Raw genomic sequence first — 19,574 nt, 5'->3', positions numbered from 1 at the left:
AATTAAAATACTGCATGGTGTAATATAAAATGATGTATAAATAAGAAAAATTTGTTGACTACTTATTAAGGATAAAAATTCTGATTCCTAAAAGGCTTGTTATATCTCATGATAATTATTTCCTGCCTACACATTTTTAAATTAAGTTCATTCTTTGACAACGTCACACATATATTAAAGCTTTCTCAGTACTTCTCTCACTCACTCTTCCGTGCCTCATCTTTGTGATTCTTGATGACACATAAGCAGTTCCAACCAGCAAAATTTTAAAATATTCATAATTTCACAAATATATATTTGACAGTAATGTTAATAATTTAAAAAATATCTTAAAATTAGCCTGCAAATTTTAAAATGACATTCAAATTTTCTTTAAAATAGTCACAATGATGAATTCACGTTTCTGTTTGTACAGTCATGAATAATTACTCAAAATGAATTTATAAAATAAAACAAAACCTGAGAATTAAGAAGTAAAACCTGAAGAATGAGTGCCGAGAAACTAACTATTATGGCCTAGGCAAAGGGCAACTTGAAAAGTAAAAGCGTGGAAGTTCTTCACGACAATATTTAGGTTATTATTGATGGGGCGCTGTGGAGATAGCTGAGTTGGTAGAATGCCTGCTGTGTAAGTTCAGGGACCAGGTTTAAGTTCCTTGAAATTACATAAAACTTGAGTGTTGTTGAGTGTGCCTTAACACTAGTACTGTGGAAGGTGGAGAGAGGAAGGTAGTTCAGGCTTTGCAGCCACCACCTTAACTCAAGGTTTAGTAAGAGGGGTTTTTTAAAGAAAATACGAGACCGATAAAGGGTGACACACAACAGCCTTAGCTTCTGTTCATGCACTGGTATAAACTACCACACATAGATATGTGCATACCCACATGTAATATTCATATATGTATATACATACTCACATGTATAAATATACACACATAAATATAAAATAACAGAAATAGAAGCTGATATCCTAAGGACTATTCGATGATTTTTTTTTGTCCTCAAGTGTCATTTTACATTGGTTTCTGTCAAGACAGTGCGTTTTAAAGAGAACACTGAGTCTTTGTATGAGAACATGTGTGCAGGCAAACAAACATGAGGAAACTGCAGCCTCTGTCATGGTAATGATAAGCTTCGAAATATTAAAGAAGATTAGTGTTCACACACACATTCATATGCACTGCACACACTCATGTGAGCTCGCATGCATGCACCACAGATAGAACACTGACTCGAGCTGGCCTAGACCAGAGAATCGTGTTTGAGTGTTTAATTGGAGACTTGAGCAGACATATATTCACAACCTGTCATTGCCGGGGTCTAGTGTTACAGAGAATGGTTATAACAGTGTGGAACAGATTTTCTATATTCTGTGAATTTCAACCTAGAAACTGCAAAATAGTTAAAGAAATAGGTATAAAAGTCACTTTGATACAGTTTAAAATATTAAAGTAGCAGTTTGGGACATGTGCTGTTATACATGAACAAGTGTAAATGGGTGAGAGAAAAGTCTAGTGTAAAGGAGTCTAGAAGATACTCTCTGAGGACAATCTTTAAAGTTAAGTGAAATTTGGAGGAAGAACAGGTATTGCACTGTTTCATTTGAAATCAATGTATTTATTTATTGACTACATTCTAATTGTAGCCCTCTCTTCTTCCAGTCCCATCTTTCCTCCCTCTTCTCCTATTCCTCTTCCCCTTCCCTTCAGAATATGGATTCCCCACCCACCCCACCCACCCATCCCATCCCATCCCATCAAGTTGTCAGGACAGAGTGCTGCTTCTTGCCCTATGGTCTGGCAAGGCAGCCCCAGCAGGGGGAAGTGATTGAAAAGCAGGCAACAAACTCCATGTAAGAGATAGCTCCTGCTCCCAAGAAAGGATGCTTAAATATCACTCAGAAGTGGAAATAGAATGGAAAGAAGAAGTGAATGAAGAGAGAGAACAGGGTTGATGAATGAGCACGTGTGTTGACAGAAATGAGGATATAGAACAGACTGGAGAGAGGGGGCAGAAGGACAGAGGACTTGCAAATGAAAGAGAAACTGTGGGCAGGACTCCTAGTAGAAGGAGGGAAACACCAACCCACCCACAAAATCTTTGACCCAAAATGTATCCTGCCTACAAGACATGCAAGGATACATATATGGCAGAGATTGAGAGAATGTACAACCAATGCCTGAGCAACCTGAGGCCAACCCTGTGGGAGAGAGCCAACCCCAGACACTATTGACGCTATTAAAGATACTCTGCTATGCTGAGTATCAGACTGGAGCCAAGCATAGCTATCCTCTGAGAGGCTCCACCCAACAGCAGAAGAAAACAGATGCTGAGACTCATAGCCAAACATTGAGCAAAGCTTAGGGGTCTTGTGGAAGAATTGGGAAAGAATAGTAGGACCCAGTGGGTATAGGAGATGCACAGTTCTATTTTTATAGCGGAGAAAAGCTTCCTAAAGTTAAGTTTGTGACTCTTCCTCTTGCCTTATCTTCTTTCCTCTCCCTCTCCTCTTCTCCCTTCTCATTATTTTATTTTTTTCTCCAATCCCTGTTTCCCATCAGATAAATGTTTCAGAAAACCCTGCATTGATTTCCTTTTGGTTTCCTGGTTTCTGCAGTTGCTCTGGGGTGTATACTGACATCTGAAGATTTGGAGCTAGGTGCTTCCAGTGAGATAATTTTTTATAGGTCTGGGTTACCTCACAGAATATGAACTTTTCTAGTTTCATTTATTTACCAGGATGGGCCTTGTAAAAGCGTGTGGGGGATGTTGCTCGGCGGGGGCGTGGATTATTAATGTTGGTGCTGATAAGTAAAGTCATGGACCCTGAGCAATCACTAACTGCCTTGGCTAATACAGATATAAAGTATCAATTGATATACAGGGAATACCAAGAACATGATGATCATAAAAACTAGGAATGTAGAAAATTAAGGAGATTAAAACACAGAATAATACACTGTGGGAATTGTACATTGGTTTTGGTTTGTTAACAAGCAACATTCTTACTTCAGTTACTTAGGCATCCTAATTAAAATACTTAAAATTTTGCCTTCTCTAATGATACCCACTTGAGTTTATTAATATTAAATCTTAGTTTTATTTTAGTGTTTATACATAGTGTCAGTCTATCGCTACAGCTAAAATAGAACACATGTGTTGTCCAGTCACTAAGGTTGTTTAAAATGTGTTGGAAAAATGAAACACTAAGAAAAGTTGCGCTGCATTTTAGGTCATGACCTTGCCCCCTCCTACAGTACTTTTTGATGTCAGAGTGAAATACTCAAACTAAATTGAGGTATGACTGAAATCAATGGATTCTGAAGAGAGACATATCAAAGCTAAAAAATAAGGCTCGATACTATAATGTCATTTTATTTAAAACATAATTAATTAATGAATCATTTAAAAGTTAAATCTTTACATTTTTATTGATATTTTCCACGATTAGCCAAATGAGATTGTCAAAGGAAAACACACATATCACTTCACAGAGATAAGAGTAGTTTATTCTGCAGCCCCACATGGATGCAGCAGTGTAGAAAGAAGATTCAAGTCATCCCATCTTCCATGTTCCAAAATTGTGGCAGTTTGATGAAATTTTTATAGCAACATAACAAATAATATGACAAATCAAGGCACATTCCAAATATGTTGATGTAAACACTAAGTAGGCATGTTAAATCAAAGCAGAGAGACTGCTGCTTTAGGATTATGATGCTATCCGATGGTACCAGACTTTTGGTGGGTAGAAGCTAGCGATTTGTTCACATCATACATTTCAAAGAGTTTTGCATGTTAGTCACAGGATGTTAGGTCAGGCTCAGAGAGTGATGTGAAAGGAGTAGCTATAAAGAAGCCTAAAAATACACAAACTTCAACTGTAATTTTGCTTTTGACCTGAAACATTCTAACATCTCTGCAGTTGTTTAAGTTCTAATCAGCTACTTAGGCTTTCAAAAAGTTGAATGCAAGATGTAATTTTTCTTCAGGAACAAAAATGACCCAAATATTTTAATCTATTATATTATATGGAAGTGTGTATATATAATACATATTCTTACATAACAAACTTATTATATGTCTATAACAAATAAAAATTGTGACTATATCATAAACCTTTTAAAAGATAAGTGAATAATCAATATTTATGGTTGAGTACATAGAATCTCATGATTATAATATAGGAAACTGAGGCAGGGATATTGTTGCAAGTCCAAAACTACTCTGGGCTACATAGTGAGTACTGGAGAGTCATAGCTGAATAACAAGACTAATTTTATTTTTTAAAAATGAATGAATGTGATGTGTATGTGTGTGTGTGTGTATGTGTGTCTGTGTGTATAAAATTAGAAGCAGAAACCACAAAATACTGCACCAAAATTTTTCCTTACCTTAATAAAATTCTTAACACTTTCTTCCATAGCAATTTAAATATCAAAATGGTACCAGACTTCACATTCTAAAATTCAGGTTTAGCCACCCGAATAATTCAATAATTCAAAAGAGCCAATTTCATAGTGAATACTAGAAAAGGAGATTCATTCAATAAGACCATATTGGAAAGAGGGACAGATAAATCCAGTCACCCATCCAAGTTCATACGTAGGTCCTAATATATTTTTTAAAGACATTTATATGTATTTTCTGGTTCACAGGAGCTGGTGGGTGAATAATGGCTTGGCTTGACAAATATGACATTTGCAGGCCTAATTGGGACCCAAGCTCAGGCATGAGTTGCTTTAGTAATTTTAGTGAATATGATTAAGAAGGCAGACACGGTAAATTATGCTTTGGTTAAAAACACTGACTAAGGTATTCCAGGAGCAGAAAGACACACATGGTATATCTCACTTATATAGACCTATAAGATAAGATAAACATACTAAAATATGTGCACCTAAAGAAGATAAACAAGAAAGAGGACCCAGGGTAGGATGATCAATCATCACTTAGAAAAACAAATGGGATGGACATGGGAAGTAGGTGAAAACAAGTAACAGGACAGGAGCCTACCACAGAGGGCCTCTGAAAGACTCTACCAAGCAGTGTCTCAAAGCAGATACTGAGACCTATCAGTGGACTTGGAAAGGGGCAGGGAGGAGATGAGGGAGGGAGGGTGACGTTGGGAGAGAATGAGGGAGGGAGCTACAGCTGGGATACAAAGTAAATAACCTGTGATTAATATAAAAAATAAAAATTAATAAAAAAAATACTGACTGATGTACCACACAAGAAAGAAGAGGAAAAAGTTAAATGAGAAATACAGTATGGTTCTTTTGAGTAATTGTAAAAGTAATTTGTATTTGCCTGATGTTATTGTCATCTTGGAGGCTTACTCTTGATCAGTTCACTCTAGCTCTTTCTGAACTCTTGCTGGCTGTTTTAACTTAGCCGTTGGTGCTCAAAATTTCCCTCTCCAAGCTGGCTGACTCAAAGTGGCTTGTCTCAGCTTCTCCTGGATAGCTCTGCTTATGAACTCCACAAACTGAACTGCAATGAACTGCAAACAACACCGTACCTAACTATAGTGAAGTGCATGGCATGCAAACATGATGCCCTAAGATTACATCACCATCACTCATGTAAAGATGTGGAAATGATGACGAATCCTATAATCTCAGGCCTGGAAGGCAGGGGCAGCATACTACCTGGAGCTCGCAACACAACTAGTTTTGACAAACTGGTGAGCTCCAGGTTCAGGGAGAGAGAGCGACCCAGAGTCAAAAATAAGGTGAAAAACAATACAGGAAGACACCTGACATTGACCTCTGGTCTCTACACACAGGCAAACACATTTACATATATATGCAACATACATGCCTACAAACAAAAGTATATTTGTTTCTTTTATATTTCCCACAAATACTTTTGAATGGGGAAGGGGCTTAGAATCTAAATTCATGTATTCTTATTCTTGATATGCCAAAGAAGGTACAGATAAGCATTGTGGTTCAGCTCCAAACATCTTAGTATAAATGTAGGACATTATATTCGTACATGACAGCATCACACCAAAGTCTCAGACAGTTGTACACACCCCATAACATCTAAAACTAGCAATACAAACTTGTGTAAAGTAGAACTTAATTTTATGAGTGCTATACTAAATTAGAAAAGAAACATTATTCTTTTATATATAATTTAACTATGTAAATACTGGCACAAGCTATCTACTTATATGATCAAGCAAAGGAATAGATTCTGCCTCCACGTGTGGAAGAGAGCTAGTATTGAGGCTCTGAAGTTTAAGACCTATCACCTGAAAAAATAGCTTTAAAATGCCAAGCACTCTCAGAGACAGAATAGAATATCTGCAAACACCTCTCCTCTGTTTGAGCCTCTCTGCAGAAATTAATCAATAAGAATGAATGAAGAGGCAAAATCAGATGGAGCCGCTGGATCAGCACACCAGAAAAGAGGTGAAGGTGAAAATTTGGAAGTCAAAACAAAGGATTCCAAAAGCTGGATCAGAGAATTAAAGTTTTTGAACATGTGAAAAGACCAAAGATGTAAATAAACGGCCCTGGAATCAGAGCAAAGAGAAAGACAATTAAAATGGGTGTCACAAGATCAAATGTCTTGAGAAGAAAGGATAGATTGTAAGAAGGAAGAAATAATGCACACATTAGTGGATGTATGAGGTCCTTGTGGTACTGATGTCTGCATGTGATGGTTCTTATCTATGTTAAGTTTATAGTGCAATTTTACATTCTGGGAAGGGAATTAAAAGAGATGAAAATCATTGTATCAAGTTAAGTCTCATTTATGTGTTCTGTCCAATTGCGTGTGCCTCATCTATTATTTAAATAATCACAACTGAGAGACATCAAAATATATATTCCTGAAATTACTGGTCTATTACCAGAGAATAGGTGATGGACTATATATAATGCTTGATTTCCTTTCACAACCCATATATTTCTATGTGCTGGAATCCCAAAAGTCCTTATTTTTACCTCTCACTCATGCCTGTGTTTTGAAGGGATTTTTATTCTTTTGTCTCTTCTGTATAATAGATACACACAGTTTCTATGCCACCACAAATACTAGAATACACTATCACATAATAAAACATCAATCATTATTTACTTAAGGATTTAATGCTACAAAGAGTGTTATTTACACGGGCTGCTAAAGCAAAGAATGCTAGGAGAAAGCATAAATAAAGTGTGATGAATATGATAACTCTTGATATGATAGGCTCCGGATCTTCGTTTGGTTAAGAGCACATGGTAGGCTATTCCTTTATGGCCCCTTTGTGGGTAAACGTTGCTGGGATTGTTGTTCACCATGTGAGTTGACCTGGGAGATGCTGAGTAGTTCTGCACCTACTATTGAGCAGAGGGACCTTTTTTCTCAATGACACGGGAGGGTGTACTAAATGTCACGTTCTATTTAAATACTTAGGTGCTGGTTTTGTCTTTCTTGGCAATAACAAGACTTCAGGCACCTTGGAATGACTTCATGCTGTTCCATGGGTCCTGTACATATTGGAGCTGCCCCAGTATTTACTCAAGCTAATGCTTTCCTCCAGTTGTTCTAGAAAGCCGGAAACACTGAGGATCACCTAGGACTCAGCCTTCACTTGTATTTCTTAGCTTTCTGTGGTGGTAGCAAGAGACAGGCAAATTTTGATGCATGTCTGAGTTTGTTAAAAGAAAAGAAAGTTATTTTTAGTGCTATGTGTATGAACTATTCTTCCTCTGCAAAACTGGTCCTATCTATTTTTATTGATTTTTTTATTTTTTGACAAAGTTTCACTATATTGCCTGCCTAGGTAGCCTACCACTGAACGTATTCTCTAAGCATATATGTCTTGAATATGTGATCTTCTTGTCTCAGTCTCCAGATGGCTAGAATTACAGGCCTATGTCATCATCCCTGCTTCAATTTAGATAATTATTAAATGAATTAGAGTCTTTCCTAAAATGTAGTATTTAACTGTTTATTTTTGTTTGTTTGTTTTTGCTTTATTCTTTTAGATATCATCTTATTCCATAGCCCAAACTGAATTTAAACTCACTAGTACTCGTTCTGACATAGACTTTATCAAGACAAGATTTCAGGTAGTAGAAGTTTCCAAATAAGAACACAAAACAAAGAGAGCAACAAAACAAGTATAATGGTTAACATTTAGTATCAACTTGACAGGATTTGAATCTCTAGAAGACAAGCCTGTGGGCATGCTTATGAAGGACTGTGTTAATCTGAGGCTACGTCTGGGCACTGTCCATAAAGGATTATGCTGATTACAAAAATTGAAGTGTGAAGATCTACACCAAGGATCTGGGTCTTGGGACTTTAACTGCATGTAAGGAATGGTGCAAGCTGAACACCAGTGTTCATCATTCTGCTTTCTATTTGTGGGTACCAATTCATGCCACTATGATGACAAAGACCCCCCCCAAAAAAACCTCTTTCTTAGGTCTGTTTTGTCAGGAAAATTTCCACAGCAGTAGGAAAAGTAACTAAGACTGAAATGAAACTATTGCATAATACCAAAGCAAATAAACAATAGCAAATGAATGGATGAATGAATTGCTTAGAGTTTTAAGCTGCAGCATTGTTTTAAATACTGCTGTTCTCACCCAAAAGAAGGAGATCAGGATCAACTCTTTATGAATCTGAAGCATTTATTGAACCACACAGAACTGGTCAGGGACACACAGTCTTGTGACAACAAGTCTAAAATGGCAGCCCTGAGCTGAGGGAGCAGAGGGTTTATAAGATTAGTACCTCCCGTTGATGTAGCTGTGGTGGCTATTAGCAAGTATGACAGGATATAAACTTTTAATAAGGATAGGGGCACAGTTGTGTCAGCATACTATTTCTGTTTGATCAGGAAGGGCAGAAAGCCCTGTGGTTATAGAAGCAGAACAATGGCAGGTGAGTTATGCTTCCTGTTAATACTATTCATGCCCGGGGGGGGGGGCAAGATGATTTTAATTTTGGCTCAACGTTGGTTCAGAATTTAGCAAATATATTTTACTCATTTTATTTCCCCATTGTCTTTTGGCATTCGAGCACGTCTGAGCTATTATTTGTCTTCTATTTCTTGATTATTTAAGTGCTGATATTGGGTCTTAAGCACCTAGAGTTTAACAGATTCTATATGTACTTAGCAAATTGGACTAGAACATTTATGAGGCAAGACCCTATCAGGAGCAGAATGTTAAGAAGGCTGAAGAAGCTGGAGGCAAAGGTAGTTGCCCAAGGTGACCAGCTGAACCAGGATTCAAACCAGCCCTGGTTGGACTGCCTGTTTCTTATTTCTGTGAGAGACTGTCTAACTACCACCAGATTTGTTAGGATAAAACCAACTTGTTTCTCCCAAGGCTGTACCAAGTCTGCCTGAACTGGTCTCAACTCTCTTCTGTTTTGGAGTACCATCTCAACTGGAGAGTTGACCTTCTGTTTTAGAGTATAAACAGAATATTCTAAATATTTAAGGTCTTTGTCTACTCTGGCATTGGAATTTGTAGGTTTTGTTTTGTTTTATTGGCCAAAGAGATGAATACCAGGCAGCAGATTCAGACATGTACAGCACTAAATTCCATAAAAACTGCAGGACAGAGAGAAATAACTTCTTAACCCAGGTAAAATTTAGTCATCATGAAGTAAGCCTCTATTTTGAATAGTCCTCCTCTGTTTTTACTTGTGACACTGAAGGAATCTGAAGGACAGCCTGACCCCTGGTATGTCAGTGGGCACCATAGTAGCCATTTTTCTCTTCTTCCAGAGAGAAGGAAAGTGAATCCTTTTGGTAGAATGAAACTAGTTTTCTTTGGATTTACCATTCCAGCTTATTGGTCAAGGGTGGACCAGGATGTTATTCAGGCAATAAGCAGAAGCATCTGCTTTGCTGACTCAGCCTTAAAAGACAGTGAGCATTCTTTGAGCGGACTCTCACATACCTTCTTGATGTGCAGGGTTGAGTATGTGGAGCATAGTAACCCTCTTTACTTTAAGAACATTTTTGCACCTCTTCCTTTAAAACAAAGTGACAAACCAAAGGCAGTAAATAACTCCCTTTTTGTTCTACCCTACGTCCTGGCCACTAACCAGGTGCCCAATAATATACATTTTATTTACAAGCTTTGCATATTCTGAACATTTACACGTTTCCTCTTTGGCAACTTATCTATATGTTTTGGAACAATACACTTAAGATTTTCCTGTGTTTTACTCTATACCAGAATTTCATATTTGTATTCTTTAATGACACTATTGTATCGTATTTTTAACCTATTCACACTCAGCATTTGGTTGGCATGTGGATAATTTCTGCCTTTGGCTGTTATGAGCACAGCTTCTGTGAACAGTGGTGTCCATTGATTCATGTATTAATTTCTCTTGGGTATACGCCTACCATTGAAGTTGCCTGAAATATGCTAATTCCTTACTCCACACGTTTTACGGCGAGGCTGTATTTGCACCAGTACTTTGTTGTATTTTCAATTCTTCCCCAGCTTTGCAAAATCTTGCCTTTGTTTTTTGACATCATTGTGGATATGAAGTATGATTTTTGTTGGTATTTTCCAGAGGGCTAGAAATGTTGATCTACTTCCATGTGGCTGCCAGCCCTTTGTTACATAAAAAAAAAAAAGATCACTTTCCAACTGCATTGTCTTCTGCTTTTGTGAGTTGTAACACCTTTTAGACATATTTGGAATACATGCCTTATGTGATGTAAATGATTCACAAATGTTTTCTCCTTCCAGTCTAAGTGAACCCTGTTGTGCAGTACTCTCTTTAAAATGGACGTTTTTAATTTTGATGAATCTCCATGTATCTGTTTTACTTTTGCAGTATGCACTTTCATCTTGTATAAGACATGAATATGAGTAGAAGACAGCCTGCTCCGACAGTTTTCCACTTTACCTTCTACATTCAGTCCCAACTCTAGTTCGTGTATCTTTTGTATATGAGCACAGCATTGTTATAATGCTGCTCATTTAGAAACTTTTTTCTCAGTAACTCACTTCCAAGTACCTTGACATTTTGTATATGTGAGAGCTTGCCATCCATAGTTTGACGTAGCTTTTCTTCTTCCTTCACAACCTGGATGCTTTTAGAATTCTTCCATAGTCATTGTAACAAGGGATTAGAGTTCTCCTTTGTTTTTCTTACTTCTGTTGATAAAACGATTTTAAAATAAAGTGAAAAGGAACATGTAGGACCATCTTGTTAGAGCTTGAGAGAAAATAAAAACAGAGCAGGCAAGTTGTACATCTTGATAGATGACAGGAGGAGGGAGTTGAAGGTGAAAAAAGAAACCAAGCCATTTGAGTTAAAGTCCATAAAAATAGGCACAGTCAGCAGTAAAGTGGTGTGTGTGCATATGTGTGTGTGTCTGTGTGTATGTGTATGTGTTTATATGTGTGTATGTGTAAATGAGTGTATGTATGTCTATCTCTATGTGTGAGTGTATGTGTGTGCATGTGTGTGTATGTCTGTATGTGTGTTATATGAGTATATGTATGTTTATGTGTGTGTGTGTGTGTGTGTGTATGTATGTGTGCATGTTGTGGGGTTATCTTCAGAGAAAGTGAAAATAGTCAATGTCAGGGCAAGTATGCTTCTGATTTTAGCTGGTATCTTTTTTAATTTTTATTTTATTTTATTTTTAATTACATTTTATTTATTTTGTATCTCCCCTCTAGCTCCCTCCCTCCTCATCTCCCAATCTCTCCCTTCCTCCCCCTTCTCCACGCATGCCCCTCCACACATGGTAGGGGAGGGTTTCTTTTTCTTCCTTCTGATTCTAGTCTGTTAGGTCTTATCAGGAGTGGCTGCATTGTCTTCCTCTGTGGCCTGGTAAGGCTGCTCCCTCCTCAGGGGGAGGTGATCAAAGAGCAGTTCATGTCAGAAGCAGTCCCTGTTCCCATTACTGTGGAACCCACTTGGACACTGAACTGCCATGGGCTACATCTGTGCAGGGGTTCTAGGTTATCTCCATGCGTGGACCTTGGTTGGAGTATGAGTCTCAGGAAAGAACTCTGTGTTGAAAGTTTTTGGATCTGTTGCTCTCCTTGTGGAGTTCCTGTCCTCTCCAGATCTTACTGTTTCCCACTTCTTTCATAAGATTCCATGCATTCTTTCTGCCCAAAGTTTGGCCATAAGTTTTAGCTGGTATCTTAAGAAACATTATTCATTTTGAGTGAGAACTCAGAAACGGGCAGAGTGAGCAGTGAAGATATGCAAGTAAATCAATGGGTGCAGAAAGAGAGAGAGAGAGAGAGAGAGAGAGAGAGAGAGAGAGAGAGACCCAAAAGAAACAGGGAAAGCACACTTAGTATTTGTGTCAGTGTCCAAAGAAAAATAGAAAATAAAAAGGAGTAAAAGGTGAGAGAACTCAGTCGGGCTTAGCAGTTAAGATCTGAAGGCAACCAATGAAGGCAGATATGGAGATACAACTATATTATCACATTGAGGAACATTACTCCTCTTATCTGCTTAGCATCTTGTCAGATAAATCAGTTTTATAGAAGTGTAAGCTCCTGCCTGAGTCACCAACAGTCATAAATGGATTAATTCTTATGGAAGAGGACAATAGTGTATAATATTTTAGCCAGTGTAGAATGTCAAGCTTTCACCCAGGTAAGAGATACAATCTGATTCTATTACTTTGACAAAGGAGAAATAGGTTTTCCTTAACAAGCTGCAACAAACCCCAGATACCTCTACATTTTCATATGGGTTTGTTAAATACAAAAGAAGGGTAGAGTCGTGATGATTTCTTCTCTGGTGTCATCAGAGAAAAGGAAGTCTTATTCTCAACTGTGTCCAAGTCTGCTAATATCTTTCTAGCTACTTGATAGTCTTTTCTCAGGATAAGAACCAAATGTTATTTATAAGACAGGTATTTAGTTAACTTGGCTACTTTCAGAACCTTGAAGTGTTTAGAGTCTCTAGTCTTGCTGAATTTTAGGCCTCGGAGGGCAATCAAGGAGACCCAGGTAAGTAGAGTTAGATTGTTCCAGGATAGTTGGAGTTTAGATTGACTGTAAATGAGATGAAATTGAGACATCATTTGGATCTTGAGTCCACAAGTTCCAAAGATTTATAACATCATTCCAAATTTCTACCATGAAGAGCTCCAATTCCAAAGCTGTTTACCAAAAGGCTTTTTGGCGTCTGGTATGCTTTGAATCTATTTTTGTCAATCTTATAAAACAAATGACATTAGCAAAATGATCAGGAATGTACAAACACCATTTTGTTTACAATGAAGGAAAACATGGAAATCCTATAATCTGATTAGAGCTGGAGAAGTTGTGATTGCCCTTATGTCTTTTGTTACTACCCTCATTTCACTCTGCAGAGAAGACTATACGGGTGATTGAGGTTCAATGTATTTCATTTTAGTTGCCCAGCTCAAGTGAAGGAACTTAGAATTAACTCTATATTTCCTAATGAATGTACAATTCTGTGAATAATTTTAGAGAGAGAGTGTGTGCTGAAGAAAAGCAGTGTTTTGGAACACACAAATCAAAGAGGAGCCGAATGTACTATATGTTAAAATGTCAACAACAGAGAATTTTGAAACATAGAATTATACTTGTCTGAAAACGGAAAAGTTAAGAGATTTGAAGAGCGTTGTATCCACAAGGCACTTACTTTAGCTTTTTTACTTAAGTAGGGTATCAAAGCTATTTCTCTGTGTCAGAGTAACCTGCACTGTTCAAAGGACCACAACAGTGGTATAGACTTCAGCAGTGAACTCATACCCTACAGCCTCGGGCAAAAAGCAATTAGAAAGAAGGTAGTACCCACTCAAGAGGAAATAAAGACACTTTTCAGCTGTAGCACATTCCTGAGATAAACACTTCCTCTTGACTTTGTGCTACATCCTCTTAACCCAATAAAAGAACAGAGCCTCTAACAACATACTTATTTTTTCATTAGGCAAATTTTTATCCTTCCTTTAGAACAATACACACACAGGGGAAGGCTGCTGCTCTTCCTCCATTGTAATGGATTGTGCTGGTTTTGTTTTGTTTTTTCAATTTGACACAAACTAGAGTCACCTGGGAAGAGGGAAACATCAATTTATAAGTTGCCTTTATCACAAATGAGCAAGTCCTTGACTGCTCATTGATGTAGTAAAGCCAAACCCTTCGTAGGTCAGCCTACGCTGGAGAAGAAAAGTAGCTAAGCATGCACGAGAAAGCAGGCCAGTTAGTTTTGATCCTATGTGTTCTTTGCTTAAATACCACTCACTTTCTTGAGCTCCTGCCTTGTCTTCTTCCATCGGTGATAGGCTAAAACCTGTGTGCTGAAATAAACTCTTTCCTACCAAAATTGTTTTTGGTTGTAGTGTTTATCACAACAGGAAACAAACTATGACAGAGAGATTTTTGCATTCAAGTAAAATCCTTTGAGCATTTGTCAAAGGATTTATTGGTAGGCTGTTAGTGTCAATTTCCCCACTGCTAATTTAGACATTAGAGCGTAGGAAGTAGTGTTATGTACATGGTATTAACTAATTGTTCTGGTCTATTTTATTTACTTATTTACTCACTTATTACCAGTCCATTCCTCTCACTAGGTCTTCCCTTTTGTGTGTTAAACACAACACACACACAAAAAAAAAAAATGCTTAACTTCAAGCAAATAGAGAGGAATGGGATTTCTTATTTACTTAAGTGATGTCAACTATATGCAATGAGGAAGCTGTGGTTTTACAATGTACCCTTCCCTGAACATAATTATTTTCTCTGGTGAGAAATGTGAAACTGCTGGAGCAGTCTTGTTACCACTCTTTTCTAGGTTATGCCCCAAGTTCCAACAATGTTAACTCTGTAACTATCTCCTAGACTTGCTGTTTCAGGTGATTTCTGAAATATCCATTGTACGCTAACTAAACATTGCCTTCCAGGATCAGTATCTCAAACTTCTTACTTTGGCTGATGGATCAATTTAGGGAAGTTATTGCTCAAATGCACACAAGTGTGTACATATGTGGCTAGATACACAACATGTGACTCCACATTATTGAAATCATCCATAAGATTTGTTCACACAAGGAGACCAACAAAGCCAAAAAAAATGCTAGGCCCCGGGGGTCTATAGAGACTGGTACATCAACCAAAGACCATACATAGAGATGACATAAACCTCCTGCCCCGATGTCGCCCAAACACAGCTCCATGTGAGTTCCCTAGTAAGGGGAGAAAAGACAGTTTCTGACATGAACTCGGTTGCCTGCTCCTTGATCACTTCTCCCTGGTGGGGTGACCTAACCGGTCCACAGAGGAAGAGGATCCAGACAGTCTGTTATGCCCAGTTCATGAACCCCAAAAGACCAGGAACAAAGAGACTCCTCTGTAAATATACATGAGGTTTTTCTATTGTGTATGCATTCGAACATGGGACGCAAACTTCCTGTGGAAACAGGAGAGGAATGTGGCCATGAGGTCTAGGGGTATAGAATTTTTAAAGGGAAAAAGAAAAAAACAAAGACTTACATGTTTTGGCATTACATGACTGGGTAAGGGAAATTGACTTTTGAAATGATTGGTCCACATTAGGGGACAAGACTACAAACAGTTCTGGCCTGGTCAGATGGACCGGTTTCCTAGCAACTGTATAACTAGTGGGCAGGAAAGAATGCAGTGAGGCTAGTTCTTCCTCTCAGGGCATTAAGGCTGGACATATCTCCATTTGGCTGGCCTTGGTTCAGGCTTGTGCTCTACACTTTAAAATAATAGCCATTGCTTTTTAATCCTTTAGTCTCTCAAGTCCTGATGGGACCTGATAGACTAGTGCCAGACAGGAGGGGAGGAGGACCTCCCTTATCAGTACACTAGGAGAGAGGGATAGGGGAGAAAGAAGGAGGGAGGGTGAGATTGGGAGGAGATGAGGGAGGGTGTTACAACTGGGATACAAAGTGAATAAATTGGAAATAATAATAATAAGCTATGTTAAAAAGATTTGTTCACACATACAGATAGATGATGATGCCCAAGTGCATATACACCATATCACTCTACAACTTTGAGAGTTCATACACACTCTCAAGTTACTTTCATACTTTCTATATAATAAAGTTCAATTTTGTAGGTTGATTATTGGTTTTGGCAGGGAAGAAACACATTACTGAAACCTTGTAAAACGTAGTCTCAGATTCCAGTGAGTTTAACAGTTAGTATATTAATTAATTTCATATTGCTGTGATAAGATACCATAACAAGGACAACTTAGAGAAGGACGAGTTTGTATTTCCATGTTCCAGAAGGTAAGAGTCCATCATGGACTGAAAGTGAGACAATTGGCAGGTATGATGATGGGTGCAACAGGTTGAGAACACCCATCTTAAACAGCGAAAGGGAAACAGAAAAGGCAAACTGGAAATGATGTGTGGCTTTCAAATCTCAACGTCTTCCCTGAGTGACATACTTCTTCCAGCAACGTCATGCTTGCTAAACTTTCCCAAACAGTAACAACAATGGAGGACAATGCGTTCCAATGTCAGAGCATATGGGGCACATTCTCATTTAAGCCACCACAGTCAGGTTGTCATGTACTATAAATCAACTCAAAGAAAACGTCCTCAAATAGTAAGATATACTGTGTTCTTCCATGCTCTGGATTAGTTGCCCATAGAACAGGAGCATCTACCTCTTCTCATTTGAGATAGCAGTGACATTTTTTGACTGGCAAGAGAAAGAACACAGAGAGAGAAACTGCCAAGTCCCTGTACAGGAATATGCAGAAAGAAGGGAGAATGGTTCAGTTTGCTCTGAATTGTTGAGAGTTGTGCCATTTCTCATTCTACCCATGGTAAAGGACTATAATGCTCAAACCTTTACCAAAAAAGTTAGTGTATTTATCAATGATATGAAATTACATAAGTGCAATAATGAAACATGATGATTTTAGTTAATACCTAAAGTATTAACTAAATACTTGAACAATTTTCAACCGCATACTCACTCCCAACAAGTAACAAGGGATTCAAAGGAAGTCACCTGAATAAATTTTCTTCTGAGGTGTTTTATGGTCTTTCATACATTGTCTCTGACCTAAGTTTCTTTATTAAAGTTTAAACTGATTGTTTCCTCTGTGAGTGGAAGTTATAACAAATTACTTGTTATACAGTTTCCATAGGTCACACAATTTGAGACCAAATGGCTCATTGACTTGTTTCCATGTAGGTTTCCATTAAGTATAAGCAATCGTCATCTTCCATGCATCTCCAAAATAGGCACTATTAAAAACAAAGATTTGGATAGAGATGGATCCAGAGTAAAAATTTTGCTTTAGTATGATGAGTCCTACGGAGATCAATTTTTGTTTCCTTAGGAAAAAAGGATAAAAAGTTTTAGAGTACATTTATTCACAAAATAAAATGACAAGAGAAAAACAGCTTCAATTTTGTAGCAGTTAGAGATCAACAGTGGTAGCTATTTATTTTGATATTCCCTTTGTATGTAGAGGATCGAAACAGGTGTCTAAAATTTGATCATATGCAGGAAACCAGCTCAAAATTCTTTTTTTTAAATTTTATTTATTTTTTATTATTAGTTACATTTTATTAACTCTATATCCCAGCTGTATCCCGCTCCCTTATTCCCTCCCAAATCTTCCCTCCCTCCCTCATCTGCTCCCTGCCCCTTTCCAAGTCCACTGATTGGGGAGGACCTCCTCCCCTTTCATCTGATCCTGTTTTATCAGGTATCTTCAGAACTGGCTACAAAGTCCTTCTCTGTGGCCTAGCAGGACTGCTCCTCCCTTGGGGGGTGGGGAGGTCAAAGAGCCAGCCATTAAGTTCCTGTCAGAAATAGTCCCTGTTCCCCTTAGTATGGGAAACCAGTTGGTTACTGAGCTACCACAGGCTTCATCCACGCAGAGGTTCTAGGTTGTAAAATTCTTCATTGTTCATTTATGCCCCCATTAATCCTCTAAATACACTTCTAAACTGTGAAAGCAACCCTTATCATCTAGAGATTTTTGTGAAAGCTCAGTACTTTCTGTTTGTGTTGCAGTTTCATGTCTGGATATGATGGGTACAGCTTTTGTTCTGTTGAACTTGGGAAGAACAGTAACAAAGTAATGATCTAATAGACGTAAAAGATCATTCTGACACCAGCTAAGCTGCTTGCTTTGTTACTCAAGGACAGGGATGGACTGCTACCTCACCATATGATCTCTTTGTATTTTAACTCAACACTCTGTGTGTTACAGTCTGTACCACAGCTTGTCTTTTCCTGACATTTGCAGTATTCTTTAGAGACCAACTTATTTCAAATCACTGAGCAGAACAGGTTGAATAAACTTGCCATCTAGCTTACTAAAATATTGTCTACCATCATTGACAGTAGGAAGTCAGATGCTTATTTGGCTTTTGATGTGAACGTCAGTCTGATGTATTTGGTTATACTTAAATTTTCTAGATCTGCAACATTAGCAGAAAACTCACCACCACTGAACCTATGTGGTTCTCCTGGCTAATGATTTTCACAATGTTTTACATTTTTGGCTTTATGTACTTATTGAAATTAATTATCAGACACAAAATTGAATACCATAATTTTCCTACACCAAAGGGAAATGAAATATTTGTGGTTTTCATATTTGGATAAAAAAATTAAGTATTTAATAACTTTATTTTTAAAAATCCTATTCCTATACCCCCATACAAACACATGCAAACACACATATCACTTTGAATGTAATTTGGTGTATGTCATAATATATTACTTACAGGAATAACCTTTTTATTTTTCAACTCAGAGTTTGTGGAGAAATGGTTGATAAAATAGGGTATGTGTATATATCTTTGTTAGAAGGCATTTTTAATAAAACGTGATTTATTGTCTGCTTTCCTCCATCAGATGTGGGCTCTGTCGAGGGCCTCGCCTATCACAGAGCCTGGGATACCCTGTACTGGACCAGCTCCAGCACGTCCTCCATCACCAGGCACACAGTAGACCAGACTCACCCCGGAGCGATTGACAGGGAAGCAGTCATCACCATGTCAGAGGATGACCACCCTCATGTTCTTGCTTTAGATGAATGCCAAAAGTAAGAGGCTGCATTATCATAACTGCACTACAGTATGGAAACAGGCAACTATGTGTGCTTTAAAGAGAATTAACTCTAAAGATAAAGGTTTCTTCCAAAGTTCTTTCTATAAGCTTTCCTTACTTTTTTTAATGGGAGCACTGTGTTGCTTAAATGTTCAGTGTTATCTCTGGAAGGGTTTGATTAAAAACTAGTACAAATGATGAAAGTGAAAATGCAGAAATTTCTATGGTGCATAGAATGCATTGATTTTTAACTTTATAAAGAGTTTATCACGATCTACTTATGCCTAAAATAGGTTTTTATTATTTTAACCAATAATTTCTGTAACTGGGTATCTGCCTGAAAGTAATCCAAAGAAATCAAACAACAGTGAAATAATTGCTGTGTATACCTATCCTTTCAACTACACCCAGTAGCTGACACACATGGTCCAGACATTTACATTACTACTTCAGAGGAATTTCCAACAGGAAAATATTTAAAAAATAACTCTGAGAAAATTAATGTAGAAAAAATGTCAGCAGTGAGTAATGTCATAA

The 19,574-nt window shown here is 37.7% G+C and overlaps 1 protein-coding gene across 1 annotated transcript in view; it reads left to right on the top strand.

The window, feature by feature from the left end:
* Window positions 1–19,574, top strand: part of Lrp1b (LDL receptor related protein 1B) — a 2,037,254-nt gene that overhangs the window by 1,612,886 nt on the left and 404,794 nt on the right. The window contains exon 42 of the mRNA XM_060390094.1: window positions 18,843–19,032. Within this exon, the coding sequence (XP_060246077.1) occupies window positions 18,843–19,032 (190 nt within the window). The remainder of the gene's footprint in view (window positions 1–18,842; window positions 19,033–19,574) is intronic.

The sequence above is a fragment of the Meriones unguiculatus genome, chromosome 8 (assembly GCF_030254825.1).
Source record: "Meriones unguiculatus strain TT.TT164.6M chromosome 8, Bangor_MerUng_6.1, whole genome shotgun sequence".
In the NCBI taxonomy this organism is placed as follows: Eukaryota; Metazoa; Chordata; class Mammalia; order Rodentia; family Muridae; genus Meriones; species Meriones unguiculatus.
The sequence above is the reverse complement of the archived record's forward strand: the minus strand, read 5'-3'. Positions and strand labels throughout refer to the sequence as shown.